The sequence below is a fragment of the Oryzias latipes genome, chromosome 22, assembly GCF_002234675.1.
Source record: "Oryzias latipes chromosome 22, ASM223467v1".
Classification (NCBI taxonomy): domain Eukaryota; kingdom Metazoa; phylum Chordata; class Actinopteri; order Beloniformes; family Adrianichthyidae; genus Oryzias; species Oryzias latipes.
The window spans coordinates 23,654,368-23,679,582 of NC_019880.2; the positions used below are offsets into that span (position 1 = coordinate 23,654,368).

At 44.3% G+C, this 25,215-nt stretch overlaps 2 protein-coding genes across 8 annotated transcripts in view; one reads left to right on the top strand and one right to left on the bottom strand.

The window, feature by feature from the left end:
* syt16 (synaptotagmin 16) overlaps positions 1-6,182 on the bottom strand; it is a 28,127-nt gene extending 21,945 nt beyond the window's left edge. For 2 of the 4 annotated variants that reach the window (XM_023952033.1, XM_023952032.1), the window contains exon 1: positions 5,993-6,182. In XM_023952033.1, coding sequence (XP_023807801.1) covers positions 5,993-6,008 — 16 coding nt within the window. In that variant the 5' untranslated portion in view covers positions 6,009-6,182. The remainder of the gene's footprint in view (positions 1-5,992) is intronic. The other 2 variants (XM_023952034.1, XM_023952031.1) reach the window with 1 other exon arrangement.
* Positions 6,183-9,558: 3,376 nt separating this feature from the next.
* LOC101174063 (protein NEDD1) lies at positions 9,559-23,954 on the top strand. Of its 4 annotated transcripts, none has more exons than XR_002872667.1 (15): positions 9,559-9,701; positions 11,421-11,566; positions 12,746-12,840; positions 13,225-13,341; positions 13,419-13,559; positions 15,362-15,591; positions 16,622-16,823; positions 16,913-17,036; positions 17,142-17,270; positions 21,659-21,748; positions 22,857-22,995; positions 23,071-23,260; positions 23,333-23,465; positions 23,543-23,609; positions 23,775-23,954. XR_002872667.1 is itself a non-coding variant. In XM_023951889.1 (15 exons), exons 1-15 carry the CDS (start codon positions 9,574-9,576, stop codon positions 23,877-23,879), a joined length of 2,049 nt encoding a protein of 682 aa, XP_023807657.1. In that variant the 5' UTR covers positions 9,559-9,573; the 3' UTR covers positions 23,880-23,954. The 4 variants fall into 4 exon arrangements, 3 of the variants coding, with proteins under 3 accessions (XP_023807657.1, XP_023807656.1, XP_023807659.1); XM_023951889.1 differs by having other exon boundaries at positions 22,844-23,005; positions 23,081-23,260; XM_023951888.1 differs by having other exon boundaries at positions 22,844-22,995.
* The last annotated feature ends 1,261 nt before the right edge of the window (positions 23,955-25,215 follow it).

A 25,215-nucleotide genomic window follows, 5' to 3' on the forward strand; every position in this document is an offset into this window, starting at 1 on the left:
CAGAGATACAGATGGTGCATAAGCAACACTGCTGCACGCCTTTGCGTTTACCAGAGGACATCAAACAGGAGTCACAGCTTCATTTTCTGCAGTGACTCATGAAAGGACAGACTGTTGTCTGGAGGCTGGACTGATTCTCCCGTCAAATGCCAAAGACAAGATGCTTCTCATCTGGTCTTCAACATTTAAGAACAATGGAAAGCGGCGTTGTATGGCGGGCTGGCGCCCACGCTGCTACACAGCCCTCCTTCTCCCCCTCTGCCAAGGATTTATCGATTAAATTCTTACAATCTTATGGTAAAAAACGTGTGACCAACAGGGGAACGCCACATTTGTGAGCTTGCCACGCTAACGGCAATCCAAATCTTAGTTTATAAAACCAAGATTTTATTTCCCCAAATAGCTAATGATGCTCTAGAAGGCGATAGATCAAAATCTGCTGGAGGTGTTTAAATTTGGTACTAAAGGGGATTTTTTTTGGGGGGGGGGGGGGGGGGATTCAAGATGGCAGCCACTTTTTGAGGTCAGAGGTCAAAAAAACTTCAGTGGTGTTTGCAGACTTAAGCTGGCTCCATGTGTGTGAACTTTCGTGAAGATTGCTTGAACATAAGGTTTCTTCTCTCATATCACACGACGAGATGAAAATCGCCAAAGTTCAAACTTTACCACAAAAATGGCCGCCTAGCCGTATGTTCTGTGGCCATCCCATAATAATGTCAAAACCTCCCTTGGAATTTTGGTGAGTTTTTAAGCATGTGGCAAGGGTGACACTTTCACTCAAAAGCGACGTAACAAAGAAGAATCGTCAATCGCCATCTGGTCGTTACAGTCCAGGACTGCTGCTGCGGGACAGAATGATCAAACCGTTTTGCAGAAGTCCAAAACCTACGTTTCCATCCTTCAGTATCAATGAAACGTTCCACATGTGATGGGATTAACCGCTTCAAATGATGGAGAACACACCTTGGACGAAGGTTGGATGAAACAACAGAAGCTCCCATTTCCTCAGCTCTGATGGTTCCTTCCAGTTGACTACAGGATGAGTTAACCTGAACGGCGGCTGTGGTTTTTCCAGCTGCATTAAAGCGACAACACAAAGCTCCACAGAGACAACGCAAACGCTAGATACTGTTTTCCAGAGGTCATCTCAGTTCTCACCAGCAGATATCTGAAGAGAGAGCAGCCGGTGGAGCTGTTTTCTGTCATTACAAATGAAAATTCACCACATTTACTATTTAGTTTCTAAAAAGACGTTTAGTGGTGAGTGTATTTAAAATCAAGTATATGTACGCTTTTAAAAGTTAAAACTTCGACAGTGAAAGTAAGATTTACAATAAAGAAATTCCAGACAAGTTCCCAAAAGTTCTTGAAGTCTCTCTCCGATCATCTATTGATCCACCGTCCAAGCGTTCCATGTGGTCGTTTCATTACGATGATGACGTTTTTAGCCAAACATTTGTCAATTGTAGTATTTTAGGATATACTTTTAGCAGAGCAGCAGAAGTTCATCAGACCTTCCTTCTTTCCCACTAGCTCTCTCCCACCCTGAAGCATCATTTGGAGAGGAGCAGGGTGCTTGTGGCCACCCAGCATATTTTCTATTGACCTTAATTTTCTTTGTACATACATATATACATATATATATAAATTTTGCTCCTTTTAAAGACTCACGCCAATGAAAATTGGAGTGACTTCTTGTTCTTGCATTTTTATATCAAGAATTTAAGATTAAAACACCATTCCTTAGTATTTATTTATTCTAATTGTTGTGAATCAGGAGGAGATGAGAAAATGCAGTTTTGGACAAGGTCTCCCTGCTCCCCTTCAAATGATGCATCCACTGTCAGACAAACAGATCCATGATCGTCTTTGTTTTCCTCATCTGAGCTGGAATCTGGATCTAAACTGGACGGCTGGATGGCTCTGATATTGGTCTCCATTTTGGTTGCACCGCTAATGTGTTGTCACTGGTGTGAAGGGCTGTGAGCTAGCAGGAAAGAGGTTAAATGAAGGGATGATGGGAAGCCGGCGTTGGGTTAATTCAGCATCAACAGTCCTGCCTACAACACAGAGGAGAATTTCTAGTGAACTCCTGCTGCTCTGGAAGCGTAATCATAATTAAAAGACCACAGGGAACACTTTGACAACAGACCAAAAGACCAAACGTAGTTTCAGACAATCGGATGAAGTAAGAAATCTGTTCACCTCCATTCTGCATTTCCCCTGCGCGTGTCACACGCTGCAAACCAGAAGACCAGACTGACAAGAAACTAAGGAACACTGGAGAACAGAGAGGAAAACCGCATGCAGCTTCTGCAGAAGATGTCTGGAGAGACGTGAGGAGAAGCACCACAGACTTTACTGAGCTCCTGCAGCAGAGGAGGAGACCATGAACACAGCAGGTAGCTGTGGTGGAAGCTGCTTTGGATCTATTCTGCAGACTTCCTTCCATAAAACCTTCCTGCGTTTTCAGAAGTGCCCTCTGATTGCACAATATCCCCATCTGCACACAGAGCTTGACCCTTGTCCAAACACGTTCTAGAAAGGAGGACCCAGCTGGGTGAAGGTTCATGTTCTTGCTCCATCCTGCTGGCATTTCCTGAGCTCAGGCTGGTCATCCTGCTCCATCAACACCTGCAGGGCGCCGCTGGGAAAAAGATCCCCTTCCCAGTCCCAATCTAGAGTCACATTCCCTTTTTCTTCTGAAAAGTCTGTGATCAGACAGAGGAAAGAACTCCTGCGTCTTGTCTGGCTCTATTTATTGAATGCTGGTGGCACATTGAAGTTCTTCAGGAAGGTTAAGTGAATTTGATGTCAGATCGTTGAACCTGTAAACCTGCTAAACCTATCCCTGTATCCTTTGAGCCTGCTGGGGTTCAGGGGCTGCAGGTTCAGCAGTTTTACAAGTTCATGTCGGCTCTTCCAATTTGGACAAACGCTAAGCCCCACTCTGGTTCCTTGAGGAGAACCCAGATTCCCCACTGAAGACGTCAAACTTTGGACTGTGGCAAACCTGAGGCGCTGTCGGAGAACCCACATTCGCTCAGAATCCCACATGAAGCCCAGAAGGTCCGAAAACCACACCAAGCAGAGCAGCTTCACTGCAGAAATGACACATGCATCCACCTACTGTCTGCTGGATGAGGCTCCGAGCTTCCTCCTCTGCTGGCCATGCTTCCTCCTCCTCCTCCTCCTCCTCTTCCACCAACAAGTCTCAGCTGGAAGTTGACCCTCAGCAGCTAAACTCTCCTCATTCGTCTGCTCACGCTGTGACTGAAACGCCGTTTCTCATGAGCTCCGTCCTACACGAGGCGCCAATCAGCCCTGCCTTCCTGTCTCCAGACGGGCAAACACCCCCCCATCCCCACCCCCCAAGACCCAAACCGGCAGGGAAAAAAAGCGGGTAAACCATGACGTTGATTTGAAAACATCTGTGAAATGTGAGGTTTCTTCCAAACCATTAGAGAAAACAGAAAAAGAAGATTCTGAGGTTCTGGACTCTCCAAACCTTGAAGAGACCCGGAAGTTCTGGACTGAAACTCTCCTGAGACGCACCTGAACATCCTCTGTGAAATGTGGTGGTTTTTCCCACAGTTCTCTTGGGTGTCTATCATCAACCCTACTGGAACCACAAGCGGACTGAGGAGACAAGGTTACACAACCTTCTGATACAAAACTATCCTTTATTTAGCTCATTTCTGCTAAGCTGCAGCGCAACCTGCACACACGTGACATTTATGATGCAACATTAATGCCACAAAAGGAGAGAGAAGAGGGAAATTATCCACAGAAGGAACAATAAATCTCCTCTGTAAAATAAAGTTAAGGTAGAGAATCTTCTTTAAAAAAATATATTTTTTGTGGGTATGGGGGAGTCCGCATCCTGCTTTGTCTTTCTGCTCAGGGATGTTGAAGACCCACTCCAAGAAAAGTGCTGTTTTGGTGTTTTTAGCATGTTCTTATGGGGAAAAAATAAAGCTTCAAATTGTATTTTTGAGTATTTCTATATCCAAATCATTGTAAATCAGGAGCACACGAAAAAATACAGTTGGAAAAGGCCTGTAAGTGTGATGTAGAAGTTACTACGGCAGGCCACCAGTTCCCTGCTCTGCTCCATTCTGATGCATCCACCTGCAGACAAATAGATCAACGATTGTCTTTGTTTTCCTCGTTTGAGGGGAGATCTGGATCTAAACTGGACAGCTGAATACCTGATCCTGATCTAAACAGGGGCTGTGAGCCTGGGGGAGATATTGTAAACAGAGAGCTCTCAGGAACAGAGAGGATAAAGGGGGGATGGGTTTGCTTCCACAACTCAGAGATGAATTTCTCCTCCAGCTGCTCTGCAGAAACTACGTCCTAGAAGATGACAGGCTGCGAGTTCTGCTGCACGAGAGATGACGCAAACCTGAGTGAGACGGGTTGATTGTTCCTTTAGTTTACTCAGCATATGCTAATAATGGGAAGCCTTTTATTATGTAAGCTAATATTCCATGTCCTCTCTTTTAGGGATTAAATGATGAATCAAAATTATTTTTAAAAAGTGGTCAAATGAAGCAGAGTGATCCAGGCAGCTATGAAAAGAGGAAAAGGCAAAAAGTAAACAAGACTTTTGTTGCCAAACTTCCAAAAGTGCTGAAAGACGGATAAAATAGGAAAAACAAAACCAAATTAAAACAAAACTCTTTAGTAAAACTTCACTCAAAAGGAATTCTGTGGATTTACTTCAAAGCCTTGTATCAAGCGGTTGCAGAAAATTACATTAAGTGATTGTTGTAATATAAATATTAAATTTATTAAGTAATATTTATGCAAGTGTTTTAAAAATAGGTGAAAAATAAAGAGTTAAATAAAAATAACAAAATGCACTTTAGTAAAAATGAACTATAGTTCTTTTTTTAAGTGCTGACAAATAAAGAAAAGACAGAAATCTGTCGTTCATTCCTTCTAGAAAATGAGAGATTAACAAATTAATGCATTTAATACATTTCATTTTTCCAAAGTAAAAATAATGTATAGATCATAAAATCCTTTTTTTCTTTTACATTTCAACATGATTTCAGTTTTTAAATTCTTATCAAAACATTTGGACACTTGACATTGATGTTGTCTGAAAGTGAACCAGTAAGGATTCGATGTTTCACCCGACAGGAAGGATTTTATTTTTCAGAGGGGCCCCATGTTGTTGTTCGCCCCCAAACTGCTAAATCTGCCGCTCCATCCATCCATCTTCAGAACCCGCTGAATCCCTTTCAGGGAGTTGCTGGAGCCTATCCCAGCTACATTTGAATCAAGGCGGGTGTACCCTAACAGCTCACCGGTCTGTTGCAGGACCACACACACATATGCTCACCTATAGGGACATTTTAGAGACACATAATAACCATAAGCACGTGTTTGGACTGTAGAAGGAAGCCGGAGAAAACCCACACATGCTCCACACGGAGAGATCCCAGCTGGGATTTGAATCAAGCTCTTTTCACTGTGAGGTGAAAGGGCTGACCGCTACACCACCGTGCAGTCCATTCTGGAAGAAATTTTATCCAAAAATCTGCAAAAAAATAGGATTTTTTCTATAAATTTCTGAAGCTGCTGTGAGACTTTGTCCTCCAGGGCTACAACAGGAAGCTCTGCAGGAGGACACACAGCAGCATGGATGCTCTGAGGTTCTCACTGCATCCATGGACTTCTGTTGGGGGGGGGGGGGGGGGGGGGGGGGGCTACCACCAACAGACCACAGTGTGGGGGTGGGGGGTGCAGCCACGCAGCAGGTGCGTGAGGAACCTGCGGAGCTGTCTGCTCCTCTTCCTCCTGACGAAGCTGCTGCAGCTCAGAGGATGAAGATGCTGCAAACCACGACTCCCCGGAAGCACCGACGTTAACCGAAGACGTTACGCCAGCGCGCGAGGAAAAAACAATCTAATATTAAAATGGCCTGCGTGCCGTTCCGGGCTAAATGAAAAGAGAAGAACCCGTTCCAACAGCCACTTACTGTCCGAGGAGGCCATGGCTGCGGGCGTTTCCTCCGGGCGGACGGAGCTTCCACGGCGGACATCAGGCAGCAGCGTCCCCGCCGCTTCTCATCCAGCGGAGCGGCAGATCTGCAGCCTCACGGTGCCTTCACGGACTGTGGGAACTTTGCACTTCACAGTGATCCTGAACGCTCCGCTGCACGTCGTCAGATTCCGATCACAGCAAACAGAAGTGATGTGGAGCAGCCTCTTTAGAGGGGGGGGGGGAGGGGGGGTCACGTAAAATGTCTTAACGATTAACGGAATCTGGCGCCAGCTGCCTCCGAACCGCATACCCCTGAAAACCCTGTAAAAAGATCACATTTATCAAGAGACCTGCGCGCTACATTTTCAATTTGTCATTGAAATGTGGACAGTTTCCCACCAAAATGAAAACTACCAAAGTAATTCCTTTATTTAAGACAGGGGATAAGCAAAGTTTTACAAGTTACCGTCCAATTTCTTTATTGCCTCAGCTTTCAAAAATATTAGATAAACTATATAATTCAAGATTACTTAACTTTATACATAAAAACAATTTGCTATTCAACAGTCAATATGACTTCCGACAAGGAAGATCTACATCCCTTGCCATAATCGAACTTGTGGAAGAGATTACTAATGTTGTTGTTTCTCTTTCGGCTTTTCCCATCAGGGGTCGCCACAGCGAACAAGTCACATGGTAAACTTGGCAATGTTTTACGCCGGATGCCCTTCCTGACACAACCCTCTCAAAGCAACCGGGCTTGGGACCGGCACAGAGGTAAAGAAGGGAACAGGGAGCAGCCCGGAGTCAAACCCTGGTTTCACAGACGGAAGGCGCCGCAAACCAGCACGAGCTAAACCGGCCCCCTGGAAGAGATTACTAACTGTATTGAAAAAAATAAATTCCCTTGGAATTTTTTTAGACCTGCAGAAAGCCTTTGATACGATTGACCATCATATTTCACTGAATAAATTGGTAAAGTATGGAATCAGAGGATTAACACAAAACTGGTTAAAGAGCTACCTGGAGGATAGACAGCAGTTTGTACAGATTGGTAATAAGAAATCTAAAAATAGGAATATCATCTGCGGTGTACCTCAAGGTTCAATTTTTGGACCAACTCTGTTTTTACTTTATATTAATGATATTTGCAAATGATCAAAAATGATGAAATTCATACTTTTTGCAGATGATACCAATGTTTTATGTTCAGGGCAGAACTTAAGAGAAACTTTTAAGTGAAATAACTCAGGAATTTTACAAGTTAAAATATTGGTTCAATAGGAACAAATTATCATTGAATCTAAAAAAGACTAAATTTATGCTGTTTAGGAGAGAGTAAGGACGTGCAATTGCAAATTATTATTAATGAAACACCAATTGAGAGAGTGCAAAAACATGTTTTTGGGTGTAGTTCTTGAGGATAAGCTTTGTTGGAAATCCCATCTACATTATTTGCGTTCACAAGTCAAGCTAAATGAGTTTGATGTTTAATCAATCCGCCTTATTTATTTTGTATCATTCCTTCTATATGGCATATTTGAATTACTGTGTAGAAGTGTGAGGAAATTGTTACAAAACAAATTTGCATCCTTTAGTTATACTCCGAAAGCGAGCCATCAGATTCGTTCACAAAGTTAAATATAATGGGCACACCAATCCACTTTTTGGTTTAGTTTTTTTTTTAATTGATAAAACACTTGAGGTTCACAATTTGTTACAGTTGTATAAGGAGTTCAATAACTTACAATTATAACAAGTATAGAAAAATGAAAACAACATGTACAAACAACAAATGTAAGATCAGATAAAAAATTTATTACAATGATACAGAAAAATACAAACTTAAATAAAAAGATTAAAATAAAAAAGGGGGTTACTTAGGCGGATGGATGTTTATGTGTGGAGGGTTGCAGACACTAAAAAGGTCATGGTTATGAGTTTGAGCCCCTGTCAGAGTTGATCATCAAAGCCTCACCTGCCAAAGTGGCTTTTTTCTAAATAGTTTGTTTATTTAGAGCCCTGCTTATAACACATCAGAAGCGTTCATCTTTAACTAATCTTTTTAATCGCCTCGTCATTTTTCTTTTAGCTTAGTGTTTACTCTAAGGAGGAGATTAAATAGCAGTTTCTGATAGCTAACTTCCCCCTTCGGCATATCTGCCCAAAGTGGAGGCGTCCCGCCTTGGTTTAAAAAGTGGAGCGAATGGTCTTGACGCATGGGGCAGTGACTTTCTTCTTCGCTGATTGTAACCAGGCAGAACTGTAAAGGCCCGTACACACCGGGACGAATATTCGCCAGGCGTTATTCGCCAGCGTTTTTCGCCACGTTTTTTGTGTTCACACCCAGGCGATTTTCGCTGACGATGAGTGGAGTGAACATGCAATTTCATTCCCTGACATTAGATGGCGCTTAATGTAAAACAGAAATACTCCTGTACACAAGGTGGCGCTGCGCAACTTTACGCTTCTTAAAGTCGCTTTTCACTCAGAAGAAGAGAGCAAGTATTTACACGCTTGTCAGAATCAAACAAAGAAAACATGAATATTTCAAGCACCAGTAGCTCCAACTGGTGCTTGGTTCGGGGATGTTTTAGAATGTCCGTCATTATTGCTTCGCGGCAGTGTAGACGCTACTTGGCGTCTATCTTCTTCGCTGGTATGTGTGCTCAGCAAGGCAGTTTTGTGTTTGAGCGCCCCCAAGTTGTGTTTTACTGTAACTTCAGAAGCTCCAGACACGTGAGCAAAAGCGCCGTTCTTATTGGTCGAGTAGATTTCGACGCGACGCGTCAAAAAAAAAAAACGAACCCGAGGCGTTTTTTTTTTTTGACGCTTTAACGCCTGGCGTTTTTTCGCGTCGGTGTGCACACTCTCATTGGGGCCCTTTGTTTAGTCACGAGGCGTTAAACGTCGGCGAAAATCGCCGGCGAAATTCGTCCCGGTGTGAACAGGCCTTAAGCAGGATTGTGGACGTCCGCCCCCAAGTGGTAAATGTTGGAACTCCTATTTTTCAAAGCCTTCTATTCTTTCATGCTTCATCTGTTGGTTTCTGGCTTTGTGTTTGTTCATTCTGGCTGTAATTACTAACTAATCGACATGCTATCATGTCTGATAGTATAATAAAATAAAATGAATAACAATTTGAATTAAAAATTGAATTTTGGTGACTTTTTTGCGCATGAGGCGGGGGTCAAATTTTCGCTCTTGAGTGCAGATTTTTTTTTTAACTACGAAAACAATACGACCCTTGTAGTCAGGAACACCCCCCCCCCCACACACACACACACACAGTCAGGAACTGCTGCCGGCCATAATATTGACATGTGACAAGTATGCAGAACCACGGAGAATATTCAAAGAAAAAATAGGAAAACTGAAGATTAGTTTGAATAGACACAGTGTGCTAAGTAACCAAAGATTGTGGATTTTGATTTTGTTTCTCAGGACAACGAAGTTGTGGAAAATCTTGGTGGTACTTTCGGTGTAAGTACCATGACTATTCGTAGGGAAAATCCTGATCCACACTCCAGACTGTGTGGTGGCTGTAACGCACCAGAAGCTGTTTCCCAAACGCAAATGAACCACAGAAGAAGAAGAAGTGGAAGGAGGAAACTGTTTTGTCCCTCCTGGCTCTCCGTAGAGTGGAGTCGGTTTACTGGCTGGGGAAAAAAGTACATTTTCATCTCTCGCCTCCCTCTTTTTGGGTTCGTATGAAACATCTAATATTAAAGTTACGAAGGTTTTCCACAACTTTCGGTCTGTTTCCGTACTTTTCTGACTGTTTTACGGCTGTCTTTCAACTTTTAGCCTCGCTGACTTTCCTTCCTTTTGGCAATTTGGTACTAGCGGTAACTAACTAACAGCTGCAGCTACTGACTAGTTTAGATACAAACAACTTTAAACCTTTAAGAATTTATAACTATTATAAATTAATGTTTGGTCAGCAGGTGCTTGATATTTTCGTTGTTTTTTAAAAAAATATAAAATATAACTTTAGGGTTAGGTCAGTCTGTCAACATATTATTACTCAGCAAATCACTCGACAGAACTCAGAGCAACTCAAACAATCCACAAATCAATAATTTTGTCATACATACACACACACACACACACACACACACACACACACACACACACACACACACACACACACACACACACATATATATATATATATATATATATATATATATGTGTGTATGTATATATATATATATATATATATATATGTGTGTATGTATATATATATATATATGTGTATGTATGTATAGTTTACATGAAGGTTTATGATGGCATGAATCAGAGTGGAGGCTGAGATTCAGGCCGTCTCCACCATCAGTGTGTGACCTCACCAATGCACTTTTGGAAGAATTGTCCAAAATTCCTATAAACCTACCCCTCAACTTAGTGGACTTGCCCCCTTCTCCTTGGTCTTCCTTTTTTCTTGGTAGCTCCAAATTTAGCATCCCTTTACCAACATCCTCCTCTCCACATGTTCAAACCGTCTCCAACTGCTTTTATCTCTAAAAAGTTCCTCTGATGGATGAATCCCTGATCCTGATCCATCCTGGTTCCTCCCAAAGGGAACATCTTCATCTTTGCTACGTCCAGCTCTGCCTCCGGTCTGTTTCTCAGTCTCTGACGTGTCTTCCCTCTTGAATCTTCTCCACTTCTGCGTTTATTCTTGCAGACTCTCTTTTGTCTCATCTCAGTTCTCTACCAGCTTTCACGGACGTTCTGCAGAACTGCAGTGTGCTTTTATTAAGATCTGAAAGAACTTTTTGATAACAAAGTAAAGAGTTTATGGCATGAAAATAGAAACACTTAGTGATGCTTGTAAATGTATTTCATTATATAATAGCTATTAAAATAATAATGGCGTGATGTCAATGGCAACACTTTGGCTGTTTGGATTCAGGAAACACAAAATTCATTTCAGAAAGTAGTTTTATGGAAAAGTGTTGAAGAACAATGTTTAAGGATGTTTAGAAATGATCATTTCTTTAGAGGAGATTCACAAGAATATGAAAAGTGTGATAAAGATGGATTTGATCTAATCTGCATACATGGTGACTCTTCTTCACTGGAACAGAATGAGAACAGCTGCTTCCTTCATTTAGAGTCTTCTCTGAAGTTTTCTTCACTTCGCGACATTTTCTCTTTCCAGTCATAGAATCTGATTTTATTGTCAGATTTAAATGATGTTCGTCTTTTGTGGCTCTACATTTGTCAAATGCTTACCCTAACTCATTTTTTTTGTCCTTACATCTGAAAATCCTTTTCAGCTTTCAGTTAGTCTACTTTGAAACTTTTTTTTTTTTTATCTTAGTCTTTTTTAATTTGTTGTTTATTTATAGTAAGTCATGTAATAAATTCTGTACATATTTGTTGTTCCTGCTGAGGCGCGTTTGTTTTGTCTCCAGCCCGGCCATCATGGAGGAGGTGACTCGCCTGGTGTCCACCGGAGACTGTGTGAAGCTCTGGGATGCGGTTACCATGGCGCCGCTGGAGCAGTTCAATCCCCACATCAGCAGCAGCCCCGTGGCTCAGGCCTGCTGGAGCTCCAACAGTATCCTGATGTGCGATGGGGACGCAGATGCACCATTCCTGTCTACATCAGGAAGACGGCCTGAAACCGTTTTTAGAATTTGACCGTCACGGCAAACAAAAACATTTTTGACATTAGAAAATGAACTAATGTCTGCCGTGTTTGTAGGTACACAGACCCTCAGTTATCGACTGTTGCGTTTATAAAAAAAAACAAACCTGTGATAGCTGAAATCTACAAAGTAGTCATATTAATCTAGATGTTTTAAGGGTGTAAAATCCCAAACTACACACTTTATACACTTTAACAGACTTTAAAGTCCCACTCTGATCATTTTTTTAATCTGTATTTAAAGCGTTCCAAGTAGTCTGTTATTTACAAGTTCGCCATTTTTTGGCAAAATCCCAAAACATTTCTTGTTTTCTAGGACATAATTTCTGCAGAGCGGCAGAAATTCACCTCCAATTTGTGGTGTGGAGTAACCTGCCCCCCCTCCCATCATCTCTTTGTCTGCACGCTCTCCTGCTAGTTCACAGCCCCTAACACCACCAAGCTAACATTAGCGGTGCAACAAAAATGGCGAGCAGTATATCCAGCCGTAGATTCCAGCTCAGACGAAGAAAACAAAGACGTTGATGGATCCATTTGTCTGACTGTGGATGCATCAGGATGGAGCAGAGCAGGGAGCTTGGAGCTCGGCGCTGTAGGTCCTATGTCACACCTACAAGCTTTTTTTTTTCCTGATTTACTACAATTAGAATAAAATACTTTCAATTGTAATTTTATGACTGTCCTCCATCATCAGAAAAAGGCCACATGAAACACATGTGAGTGGGTCTTTAACTTTTTTTTACACTTTTCTCTCTGGTTTGAACTCAAAGTTTACACCTTCACAGAAAAATGAGTCCAATATTGTAGAATGAAAACAAAGTTGTGCTTGAAATCAAAGATTTATGTAAATTAGATCAATTAAACTGGTTCTGTTCAGGAGAGGCGGCACAGTGGAAATCTACAGCCAATCAGGACACAGAAAAGATCCAATTTAAAAAACAAAACACAAAAGAATCAAAACCACCAAAGTATATAACAAAGGATTTCCTGCTAGATGTCCTGCTAGTTTGTTTTTCTTGTAGCAGACTCAAACGTTTCTGGTACGGATGATGTAAATGTAGAGTTTGCCTCCTGAAGCCGTTCTGTCAGACCAGTACCTGGTGAGCGCCAGCAGCAGCGGAGACAAGCTGGTGGTGTCCAGCCTGAAGCAGGCCCCCGTTCCGGTGGTGGAGCTGGCGGAGGGGGTGAGTTCCCTGCTGCTCCCGCATCACGCTGCTTCCATACAGACATTTCACGTTTCCCTCTGAAGGTGCCTGTAGTCCGATTCCTATTGCTGCTTCCCGTCAGCGGCGTTTTTCCTCAAAGTTTTCTCAATGTCGACACAAATCCCTCCAAAAAGAATTTGTGACTGCCTTCATTATTATTTTAGCATGTTAGGGGCTTGGATCACCTGCAAATGTTTGGATATTTTTAGTATTTCTCTGTTTAGTGTCTGAGGTTCAGCCGTGGGCCTAAACTTAGGGGGAAAAACAGCTTCTGCATTAGAAATGGGAAAAAGCTGAGTGTCTGTGGTTTCCTCCTGAACTTCATTCAGATCTTTCTTTGTCCGCCCTTCTCCCGTTGCTCAGAAAAAGCAGACTCGCGTGGCTCTGAGTTCATCCTTCCAGTTCCTGGTCAGTGGAGGTCTGGATCACTGCGTCCACATCTGGGACCTGAAGACGTCGCGACTCCACCGTTCCCTCAAAGTAAGACCCTGCTGTCCCGCTCGCTCCGCTCCAAAGTCCCGCCAGGAGCGAGGCTGACGCTGGGCTGTGTGTGTCAGGACCACAAGGAGGAGGTGACCTGTGTGACTTTCAATGCCAGCGACAGCCGCATCATCTCAGGCTCCACCAGCGGTGAGCTGGTTATCCACAGTCTGACCACCAACCTGTCCAGCCAAGCATTCGGCCACGGCAGCGAGCACGTGAGTCCCCCGCCGACCCGGATAGGAATCCAAACCCATCTCCTCATTTCTTGATATTTCCAAATTATTAATATGATTGTCTAAAAAGAATAGTTTATTTTAGGAATGAATAGAAGTTTGTATTTTTGTTGTGTGTTATTGAAGGGGGTCAGTAGCCGCGTTTACATGGGCAAAAGTAATCAGAATGAACGCCTGATCGGAAAGAAAATGCGTCATGTAAACGCGCCGTTCGGAATACTCTGCCCCGGTCAGACTCATTCGGATCAGAATTTCTTTCCGATCGAGATAGGTGGGTTATACCGATCGTTTATCCGATCGTGGAGCATGTAAACGGTCATTCCGATCGTGTGTCACTGCTGCTCTGGTTTACGTCACGCATAGACGGTGTTTCGCTGAGAGAAAGCTCTGCGGACACCCCGTGAAAAGCGCCGCTCCGCTCTCGCCCCGCTGGCTCTCCCCTCTCTTACACCCCTCACGGGGGAGATTCGGAGGAGGAGCGCTCACTCGGTCCACTGGCACCCGAGTGAGCAGAGCAGCTGGATTAATAATTTTGTGTCGGGGGGGGGGGGGCTTTTTTACGTGTGCGTTTTGTTGTTTTGTTATGTGTGGGAGAATTCAGACTGCAAGCAGTCCCGCCGCTCTGGGTTAGCGGCTGCAGGACTCAGGAGGAACCGTGTTTGAACAGAGCTCGGGCCGCTAGCTCACAGAGTGGCTTTGGGGCGGTCTGTGTGAACTTTCAGAGCAGAAATAAAAGTCGCTCAGTCCTTAGAAAGCTGCAGATTGCTGCGTTTCTCGCACGGTCCTGGATTTTGTGTCCATCCATCAGGCTAATGATGTTAGCCCGTGTTAGTCTGTCCTAAGCTTTCGTCCAGCTTAATTCTTCCACAAAAAAAGCACTGACCACACAGATTAAATATAACGATGAGCGAACAGGCAATTCATAATATTCATGACATTAATAAAAGCACGTTTGGAAGATCGTCTCGTATGTTACCGAGCTGCTGCATAAATGTCTGTGGAAGCGGTTTGTTTACAACGGGACCTATATCCGCATCCGGGTGATTTTTACACTACTGCGCATGCCCAAATGATTCATTCCGAACGAGAGTATGAGCCATGGGAACGTTTGTTCTAATCGGAAAGAAGTTTTCTGATCCCATGTGCACTGGTGAATTTTAACCCGACCATTGATCCGATCAAGATATTCTGCCCATGTAACCGCGGCTACTGAAAGAAGAGAAAACGGGTTGAAAGATTCTGCTCTGTATAGGAAATTAAAAACAATTTCTTACTCATTTTAATGTTTTTTTCTAACTGACGAGTTTTCCTAATTTTTGCTGGGATTTTGGAGCTTGAGGTCAGCGTTGCAGTTGAAGATGGCATTTTATTTCTGAGTTTTTATTAGTGACGTAGAAAATACACTGGGCTGACCACAGGCTTCCTGCTCTGCTCCATTCTGATGCGCCCACCTGCAGACAAATGAACGTACGGCTGGATAGCTCCACCTTCGCTCGCCATTTTTGCTGTACCGCTAATGTTAGGTTGGGGCTGTAAGCTAGCAGGAAAGCTGTGCTCAGCCCCGCCCACAACTTAGATGTGAATTTCTAATGAACTCTTGCCGCTCCACAGAAACTATGTCCCAGAAAATTACCTTGTTTTTATTGCCTAAAATCAACATCATCTAAATAAAAAGGCCACTGAGAACGCTTTTACAACAGATCAAAAGATGATCAGAGTGGGTCTTTAAGATGGTTTAGGCTCCGCCTCCAGGTCTGATCTCTGCCCCTCCGCCTCTTCCTCAGCCCATCCACGACCTCAGGCTGTCCACAGTGAAGCGCTCCCTGCTGGGGACCGTCTCAGACAGCGGCGCCGTGGTTCTGTGGGACTCGAACACCCAGAAGGAGCTCCATGCCTTTTATGGGGCCCACAAAGCTCCAGCCTCCGGCGTGGCCTTCTCCCCCACCAATGACCTGCTGGTGGTCAGCGTGGGTCTGGACAAGAAGATCGTCTGCTATGACACGGCCAGCAGGATGTGAGCATTCTGAGTCCAACCACAACTATTTTACATGTCTTTATTTTTCAGGTCATTTCAGTTTATAGATTTGAGCTCCAGTATAATTTTCTTAAAACTTCAATCAAGTTCTTCAAAAATGAAGAAGCTGAAGAGTTCAGAAAATTGCTAAATCTGCATCTCAGTTCTTTAGATGTGTGTCGTGGGTTTTCCATTTTTAGTTTCCAAGCAGCCTAACCCTAAAAATCCTTAAAATGTCTGTCTGAACGGACTGGAGTGGGAGCGAGTGTCTAAACCCTGGACCGCAGCAGAGTGCTGAGTCAGCGATTACGACCGGGACTTTCTGTAGAAAACACGAGCTATGCAACAGAACCCAGATGTTCTTCAGAATCCAAACCTTTACTATCGTTCTCTTATGTCTTCTCTTTCTGATTGTGTAATTTTGAAATCTTTCGTTTTTTCCCAGCATCTTTAATTCACAATTTTATCAATATTTATTGTTATCAGTCCAAAATGAGCCAATCTGACCATTTCTATCTCGTTTAGATAACGCTTATTCTTAAGCATGATGTATCATGATCATATGTATGGTAATATTTTACCTTTGGCAAACTCAAGACCACTTTTTTTTATGAAGTATGAGTTATTTTTGCATATTTTCTTTCCACAACTGGTGCTCAGAGAGCAGGTTTTTAGAGGAATATTGAGAAATGCGTTGATGGATCAAAATTCCGCTTTGGGAATGTTTTTGTAAACATAAAACATTTAAAAGCTCAAAAAGTTAAATTTTCCAGATATGGACCCTTTAAACTGTTTGTATAAAGTTTTTACCTGAAATTGTCCTTCATTCATCATCTAAACACGTTTTTGTCCCTCTTGGGGTCACGAGGCTGCCGGAGACATTCCATGTCACTCTGAAATTGTGATTCATTAAAAAAATGTAACTTTTTTGAATAACTTTTGAGAAGTTTAATGTTTTTTTTTATCCAGAGACAATAAATCAGTTCATTGTTTTCCACTAAAATAACTGAAAGTTTCCTTGGGCCCTCAGAGTCCTGCGCTCCATCCGCGTAGAGAGTCCTTTGACCTCCGTGGAGTTCACTCCGGACGGCACCGGTCTGGTGGTCGGCTCCACGCAGGGGAAGATCTATCAGTACGACCTGAGGAGCTCCAGCGCCCCCGTGAGGATCACTGTGGCTCACAGAACGTCAGTCACCTGCCTACGCTTTCAGAGCAGCTCCGGCAGAAGCAAGGTACCCGCCGACGGAGTGGGCCGGTGAGCTGCTTCCAAATTGTGGAACCAAAGCATTTTCAGGTCCTTGTTTACCCTTTCTGACCTCAGTCCAGTAAACTGGGATCAACCAAGATCTCCTCAAAGAGAGCCAGCTCCTCAGTGTCCAGCAGCAGCCAGCCAGATGCTGACCCCAGCAGAGGCCCCGCCCCCCTCAGACAGGCTACCAGCACAGGTGGGTAAAGTAAGGACGATTCAGTCAGCTGCATGCATTTTGTTTTTGGAACAGAAAAATTTGTTTTTATTGTCGTTGAGACGTTTCTAAGTGTTTTGTGTTCAGGGGAGGCTGCAGGTATGGAGGCGCCGTGTCCAGAAGCAGGTCAGAAAAGTGTGGAGCCTCCTGCTGGTGCAGAGAAGTTCAGCGGCGTTGGAAGGAACAGTCTGGACATGTTCTCTCCTCTCCGTGAAGGTTGGTCTTTGACGATCAGTCTAACTCGGGGGGGTCTCAAGTCTCTTTCCTCCTTGTGCTGCGGCTCTCTGTGGTTTTGTAAAAAAAAAACTATTATGTTCCAAGATTGTCGTGGTGCCTTTAACACTGTCGGGATGTGCGACGGGAAAAGAGAGCAGCGTGAGCACGCGGAGGGGGCGTGTCTATGGCTGTGAACGCCGACCAGAGGCTGTTATGGGATGAAAAGTTCTTTTAAAAAGACAGGACGTGCTGAATGAGAAGTGACTGAAAGCCTCATCATGCAGAACCTCTCGGGTCGTCTGTCCACCAGCTGTTAAAAAAATTTTTTTTTTTAAAACAAAACAAAACCCTAACAGGCTGAGTATTAAAAATCAAAAGGTAGACTTTTCTAAGTAAAGTTCTGTGTGACCATCGACCTGCATCACCGCCACGACTCCCGCCGGCGTGTGATCCCAACAATGTTCTGACCCAGGCAGGACAAGGATGGAAGTTCCTGAAGAAAACAGTAGGTTTAGCGGCACCTGCAGATATGTTTGCTTTCAGCGACTTTACCAGAATGATTCATATGAAACGAGGAATTAGCAAACAACAAAGTCTCAAATGTGGTGAGACATCCCATAATAAACATGAAGCTTTTCCCAAAAGCATCCTGATCCAGATGAGAAAATAGTTGTTTGTTGACAAAATCTATTGGAGAAGCGGATTATCTGCTGGTTAATGACCACATATCTGCTAGTTTTGAGGCCTCTGGGGAAATAGTTCTCATCAGAACCCGTTAAAAGACAGAGGATACAATAAAAGAACATCTCTTGAAGATCTTTAAAAACGAGTGAAATGATGCCGTTCACTGGAAACACCGGCTTTTCCAAAGGCTTTTCCAAAGGCTTTTCCCGGTATTTTAATATCTGTGGGAAACGGATCCAATTGGCTCTTTGGGGGGTAAAGGTTGCCACAGAAAAGATTTTGCTTTAACCAATTTCGATACAACAATCTTCTTGTTTTGATTCCTTTGTTTTTACCAAAAAGTTGACAACTTTTTTATGATTTTACTCTTTCTAAAACAAAAAAGAAGCTCTCATTTCATTGCCGCCCGTCTCTCGTGTTTCTTCTTCTTCTTTCTCTTTCGGCTTTTCCCATCAGGGGTCGCCACAGCGAATCATCCTTTTCCACCTCACTCTATCATGAACATCTTCTACCCTAACATTAGCCAACTTCATGTCCTCTGTTAAGACATCCATATATCTCCTCTTTGGCCGTCCTCTTGCCCTCCTGCCAGGCAGCTCCATCTCCAACATCCTTCTACCAATATATCCACTATCCCTCCTCTGAACATGTCCAAACCATCTCAGTCTGGCTTCTCTGACTTTGTCGCTAACACAGGCAACATGAGCCGTCCCTCTGATGTACTCGTTCCTTATCCTGTCTAACCTGGTCACTCCCAAGGAGAACCTCAACATCTTCATCTCCGCTACCTCCATCTCAGCCTCTTGTCTCTGTCTCACTGCTACCGTCTCTAACCCATAGAGCAGAGCTGGTCTCACCACTGTCTTGTACACCTTTCCTTTGAGTCTTGCTGACACTCTTCTGTCACACAACACTCCTGACACTTTCCTCCAACCGCTCCAACCTGCCTGCACTCGCCTCTTCACCTCTTTTCCACACTCCCCATCACACTGAGCTGTTGACCCCAAGTACTTAAACTCCTGCACCTTCTTCACCTCAGCCCCCTGTAACCTAACGCTTCTACCTTGATCCCTCTCGTTCAGACACATGTATTCTGTCTTACTACGACTGACCTTCATGCCTCTTCTTTCCAGAGCAAACCTCCACCTCTCTAGCTGTTCCTCCACCTGCTCTCTACTCTCACTGCAAATTACAATGTCATCCGCAAACATCATTGTCCAGGGAGATTCCTGTCTTACCTCGTCTGTCAGCCTGTCCATCAGCATAGCAAACAAAAAAGGACTCAAAGCTGATCCTTGGTGTAGTCCCACCTCCACCTTGAACTCCTCTGTCTGACCTACAGCACATCTCACCACCGTCATACTTCTCTCATACATGTCCTGAACTACTCTGACATACTTCTCTGCCACTCCAGACGACCTCATACAGCACCACAGCTCCTCCCTCGGCACCCTGTCATACGCCTTCTCTAAATCTACGAACACACAATGCAGCTCCTTCTGACCTTCTCTGTACTTTTCCATCAACATTCTCAAAGCAAAAATGGCATCAGTGGTGCTCTTACGGGGCATGAAACCATACTGCTGCTCACAAATCTCCACCTTCTTCCTAAGCCTGACTTCCACTACTCTTTCCCACAGCTTCATTGTGTGGCTCATCAACTTTATTCCTCTATAGTTGCTGCAGTTCTGCGTGTCACCCTTGTTCTTAAAGATCGGAACCAGAACGCTTCTCCTCCATTCCTCAGGCATCTTCTCACTCTCTAAAATCCTATTGAACAACCTCGTTAGAAATTCCACTGCTGTCTCTCCTAAGCACTTCCATACCTCCACAGGAACGTCATCAGGACCGACGGCCTTTCCGCTCTTCATCCTTTTCAGAGCCTTCCTAACCTCATCCTTTCCAATCTCTGCTACTTCCTGCTCCACAACAACCACTTCTTCCTCCCTTCTTTCCCTGTCATTTTCCACGTTCAGCAGCTCCTCAAAATACTCCTTCCATCTTTTCTGTACACTCTCCTGGGTTGTTAGCACCTTTCCATCTCTGTCCTTAATCACCCTTATCTGTTGCACGTCCTTCCCATCTCTGTCTCTCTGTCTGGCTAGCCTGTACAAGTCCTTTTCTCCTTCCTTTGTGTCTAACCTGTCATATAGCTCATCGTAAGCTTTCTGTTTGGCCTTTGCCACCTCTCTTTTCACTCTACGCTGCGCTTCCTTGTACTCCTGTCTACCTTCCTCAGTCCTTTCTACATCCCACTTCCTTTTAGCCAACCTCTTCCTCTGGACGCATTCCTGTACTTCCTCATTCCACCACCAAGTCTCTTTACCGTCTTTCCTCTTTCCAGATGACACACCTAGCACCTTCCTACCTGTTTCCCTGATAATTTCTGCTGTAGTTTCCCAGTCATCTGGGAGCTCATCCTGACTACCCAGGACCTGTCTCAACTTCTGCCTAAATTCCTCACAAGTTTCTTCATTCTGTAGCTTCCACCACTTGGTCTTCTTTTCTGTTTTCCCTCTCTTCTTCTTCCTGACCTCCAGAGTCATCTTACACACCACCATGCGGTGCTGTCTGGCTACACTCTCTCCTACCACCACTTTGCAGTCACTAACCTCTCTCAAATGGCCTCGTCTACATAGGATGTAGTCCACCTGAGTACTCCTACCTCCACTTCTGTATGTCACTCTATGTTCCTCTCTCTTCTGGAAGTAAGTGTTGACTACAGCCATTTCCATCCTCTTCGCAAAGTCCACCACCATCTGTCCCTCCAGATTCCTTTCCTTCACACCAAACCTGCCCATCACCTCCTCATCACCTCTATTGCCCTCACCAACATGCCCATTAAAGTCTGCTCCAATAACAACTCTCTCTCCTCTGGGGATACTCTCTATGACCTCATCCAACTCACTCCAGAATCTCTCCTTCACTTCTAACTCACAGCCAACCTGTGGCGCATACCCACTGACTACATTCACCAACACCCCTTCAATTTCTAACTTTAGGCTCATCAACCTGTCTGAGACTCTTTTCACCTCTAGCACGCTGTTTACAAACTCCCCCTTCAGAATCACACCTACCCCGTTTCTCTTCCTATCAACACCATGATAGAACAGTTTGTATCCTCCTCCAATACTACGTGCCTTGCTGCCCTTCCACCTTGTCTCCTGCACACACAGTACATCTACCTTCCTTCTCTCCATCATGTCTGCCAGCTCTCTGCCTTTCCCTGTCATTGTGCCAACGTTAAGAGTCCCTATTCTCAAACCTATGTTCCTGCCTTTTCCCTTCTCTCTCTGGCCACGGACCCTTCTGCCTCCCCTCTTTCTTCGACCAACAGTAGTCAAATTTCCACCGACACCCTGTAGGTTAACAGCATCGGTGGCGGTCGTTGTTAACCCGGGCCTCGACCGATCCGGTATGTCTAAAGTGTTGTGGATGATTCGCATGGTTATTTTGGCAATTTTTTACGCCGGATGCCCTTCCTGACGCAACCCTCTCTATTTATCCGGGCTTGGGACCGGCACAGAGGCAACTGGCTTGCAACCCCTGTGGCCCGTCTCTCGTGTTTCATTATAGCTTTTTCTTTCTCCATCCTCCTCGCTCTGCTGATGGTATCTTCCATCTCTGGAGAGGCTCGGTTTGGACGAGGCCAAGGTGGACGGTTGCTATAATTTGGAAATAACTGCTATTCTGTTTTTCCACAGTTGCGAGTTTGGAGAAGCTGCCCGGAGAAGGGGGGGGTCCGCAGCTTACCGGCCGCGGTAGTCTGGACGTTTTTTCTCCAGTCAGAGAAGGTTTGTGGAAAATATAAACAGATGAAGTATACTTTAACGTTTTATTGACCTCTAATAAACCAGGAAATGGATTATCTTTAAGTGCTGAATAATCCACACGGAACGCTTTTATTTGAAAGGAAATAGAAGATATCTTAGATCCTTAACCCTTGTGCTATCCTAGGCACTTTACCATTGGGAGTTGGGTCATCTAGACCCACTAGACAGTGCTCTGAAGCTTTTTTCTTCAATGATTTGTGATCTTCACTGGTGTCCATGGATTACATGAAATCTTTCCACCTTCATCCACCTTTGTCATGGTAGGGAGAACATGTCAATGCTCATCTTGACCCCATCTAAGAGGGTTAAAGGGTTAAAGTCTCACTCCAATCATCTGTTGATCTATTGTCAAAGCGTTCCCAGCGGTCGTTTAGTTATGGTTGTGGCTTTTAGCCAAATCAAGAAACCTGCATCGTTTTCTAGGAAATAGTTTCTGCAGAGCGGCAGGAGTTCTTTAGAAATTCACCTCTGAGTTGTGGGTGGGACTGTTGGCAGGAAGTAAGCTTGCACTCATTTCCCATCATCCCTTTGTTTACATGCTCTCCCCTGGCCTACAGCCCCACCCACGGCCAACCTAACATTGGCGGGGCAGCAAAAATGGCCAGCAATATTGGTGCTATCCAGCTGTACAGTTTAGATCCAGATTCCTGCTCAGACGAGGAAAACAAAGACGTTCATCTGGTCGTCTACTAATGGAAGCATCAGATGGGGGCGGAGCTTGTGGCCTCCCATTTCACAAACAACTACGAGTTTCTTTTCTTCGTCTGATCTTGATTCATCACGATTTGGATATTAAAAAACTCAGAAAGGCAGTTTAAGATGAATTTTCTTAAGAAATGTCATTGATCATAAGAACATGCCATAAGAACATTTTGCAAACACCATTGTCATTGGAGTGGGTCTTTAACAGAATTAGAAAGACTGGACATTTTATCAAAAGGTTGTCTGTTGTCATGTTGATATAAAGGATCAGCAGAGGTAGAGTACATTTCTGTTTGAGGTGAACTTGCCTCTCAGATTCGGTCCTGTTGTCATGGTGATGGTTGTCTGTCTCAGACCCTCTTTCAAGCTCGCAGCGCAGAACTCCACTGGGAACCCAGACACCCTCCGGGGGGCGCTATTACAGCCCTCTGTCAGTCTTCCAGTCACCGCTGCCAATCAAAGAGGAGGAGCCAATCAGCTCCGCGGGTGCAGAAGCTCCCAGGAAGGTGAGCTCAGGTAATGAAGAGCTGCCCGCTTCCTGATTTTTTTTTTTTCTCAGTTTGATCCCTTTTGTTTGACAGGCTGATGCAGGCAGCAGCCCCAGCCTGGAGGCAGAGGGGGCTGGGACACTCGCCACATCCCAGCAGACCAACCACAGTCAGCCGGCGGCACCCTTCTTTACTCCAGAGGCCGGTCTTCAGAGAGCCAACGGCATTCAAACGCAGCTCAGCAGCGACTCGCCTGTCTACAGAAGCCCCCCCTCTGCAGCAGGTGCAGCTTTGTCTCACAGCTGGAGCTGGCAGAAAAAAAAGGCTGCAGGCTGATGTTTCTCTGTGGTTGAAGGTTCAGGTCCAGTTCCGACCTCGCTTTCCCAGAGCATCGCTGAGGTGGTTGGACAGGGGGGGGCCGCTCCCCTGTCCTCACTGCAGATCCAACTCATCCAGAACATGATCCATGAAACCGTGGAAGAGTGCAGGTTTGTCTGACCTTTTCTGACACGGACAATATTCAACTGTGATCACATGACCTGTTCTGTTTTTATGGTTTTCTCAGAGACGCCTGTCACAAGGACATCATCAACCTGCAGATAGAAATGATCCGGCAGTTCTACATCCTGCTGGTAAGAGACTGAAGATGTCAGCATAACTATCTTGGATTACATTAAGCAGACATGTTCACCCAAAGCAACTATGTGGTTTAGCTGCCTTGCTCGAGGACACAGTGACGGTACAAAGACATGTCATCGCCTTTGTTTTGGGCTGCAATCCTGCTGTTTGTGTTCCAGGTGGAGATCCAGGGGCTCATGGAGAAATACTCGGTCAACGAGTCTCTGGTACAAGAGATTGAGAGGCTGCAAGAGGAGAACCGTCGGCTTAGAACCAACTACTGAAGGCCTGCAGACTGTTCTTGTTCGGAGTGTGTTCAATTTAGAATAAATGTAAAAAATAAAACATTTTCATTCTCATTTTGTGTGGCTGTGGCTGTCGATCTCATCAGGCTTCAGCTATTCTTTGGGAAGTCGTGTTCTTCAAAACTGCTCGATGCCCCCTTTTTTTATTCCTGCCAAATCTGATGGCAAATTTTAATTCTGAGAAAACTGGACACTACATTAAAGAAAAAGTGTTTTTTAACTTCATCTATACATGGAGCCAAAGGAAAGCAGTTGAAAAAATGTACACGAACAAACTGCAACAATAGTATGAGTAGTTCTATTTTTTTTAAATTCTTTTTCATGGTTTTGCTTCGAAAACTACATGGAAAGTTGCATTTTGTAGGTCTATGAATTAAAACTGTCAACATAAAAAATGGACAAATTTCAGGACGTCTCTCCAACTACGCAAGAGAGCAGTGTTGTCAGATTGAGCGGTTTTGGTTCTAAATTTGCGGGTAAAAATGGCTTTGGGCGGGTTTGCATATTTTGGGCGGTTTTAGGGTCGGTTCGGCGGGTTTTTCCCCTCATGAATATATAATAATGGACTACGTTAGGCTGTGTGCCTGTTGGAGTCTTATGTACTGAAGCTCCGTGTACGCACCAGGCAGAGACGATAATGGGCTCTGTCATTAGAACCTGTTGGGGGTGTGCAACGCCCCTCCTCTTAGAAATTGTGTTCTTTAAAGGATGATACCGCGGCCGCGTGTGGGAGGAGCTAAAGTTATGGTCTGATCGCTGCATGGAGCGATGTCTGTTTACATCAATGCATGGTAGACACGGAGAATGTGGAGAGATCAAGTTTATTATTTTGAAGAGTTCTACTTGGTAATCATGTTTCCATGTTTGAGTTCATAAAATCATCCCAGGGAAAGTCTCTGCTTCAACTTCCGCAGTGAAAGCTGCGTCTCAATCTGACGCCCGTGTTTCGATCTCTGACTGAGTCTGAAGCCAAAGCCCCTCCCCCGCCTCTCTACCTGTTCACCTGTTCACATCCTCTGCAGCTGAGAGTTGTTTTCCCCTGCACTCCTCAGTGTGTCCTACACAGAGCGCAAAATACGGTCATCATTGCCGCAGGTTGACACGATAGTCGGGACGCTCCAGCACAGCACAAAGATGAAAACGCTGCACGCAGGTTATAGCGAGGAGGATAGAGCGGGTTAAGAAAATTAATGGAAGAAGGCGGTCCACTGAAGAAATATTCAATACTTTACTCATTTTATATATATATATTTATTTATTTTATTTATGTGTATATATATTACCGTTGGGCGGTTTTTGGCTGAGTCTGGCGGTT

What these genes read in the sequence shown, in the direction of transcription:
- LOC101174063 (XM_023951889.1), top strand. Translation starts at nt 9,574, where the DNA reads ATGAACCACAGAAGAAGAAGAAGTGGAAGGAGGAAACTGTTTTGTCCC. An exon ending in GACTCCACCGTTCCCTCAAA is followed by an intron (nt 13,342 to 13,418) that starts GTAAGACCCTGC and finishes TGTGTGTGTCAG; the next exon opens with GACCACAAGGAGGAGGTGAC. An exon ending in TCGGCCACGGCAGCGAGCAC is followed by an intron (nt 13,560 to 15,361) that starts GTGAGTCCCCCG and finishes CCTCTTCCTCAG; the next exon opens with CCCATCCACGACCTCAGGCT.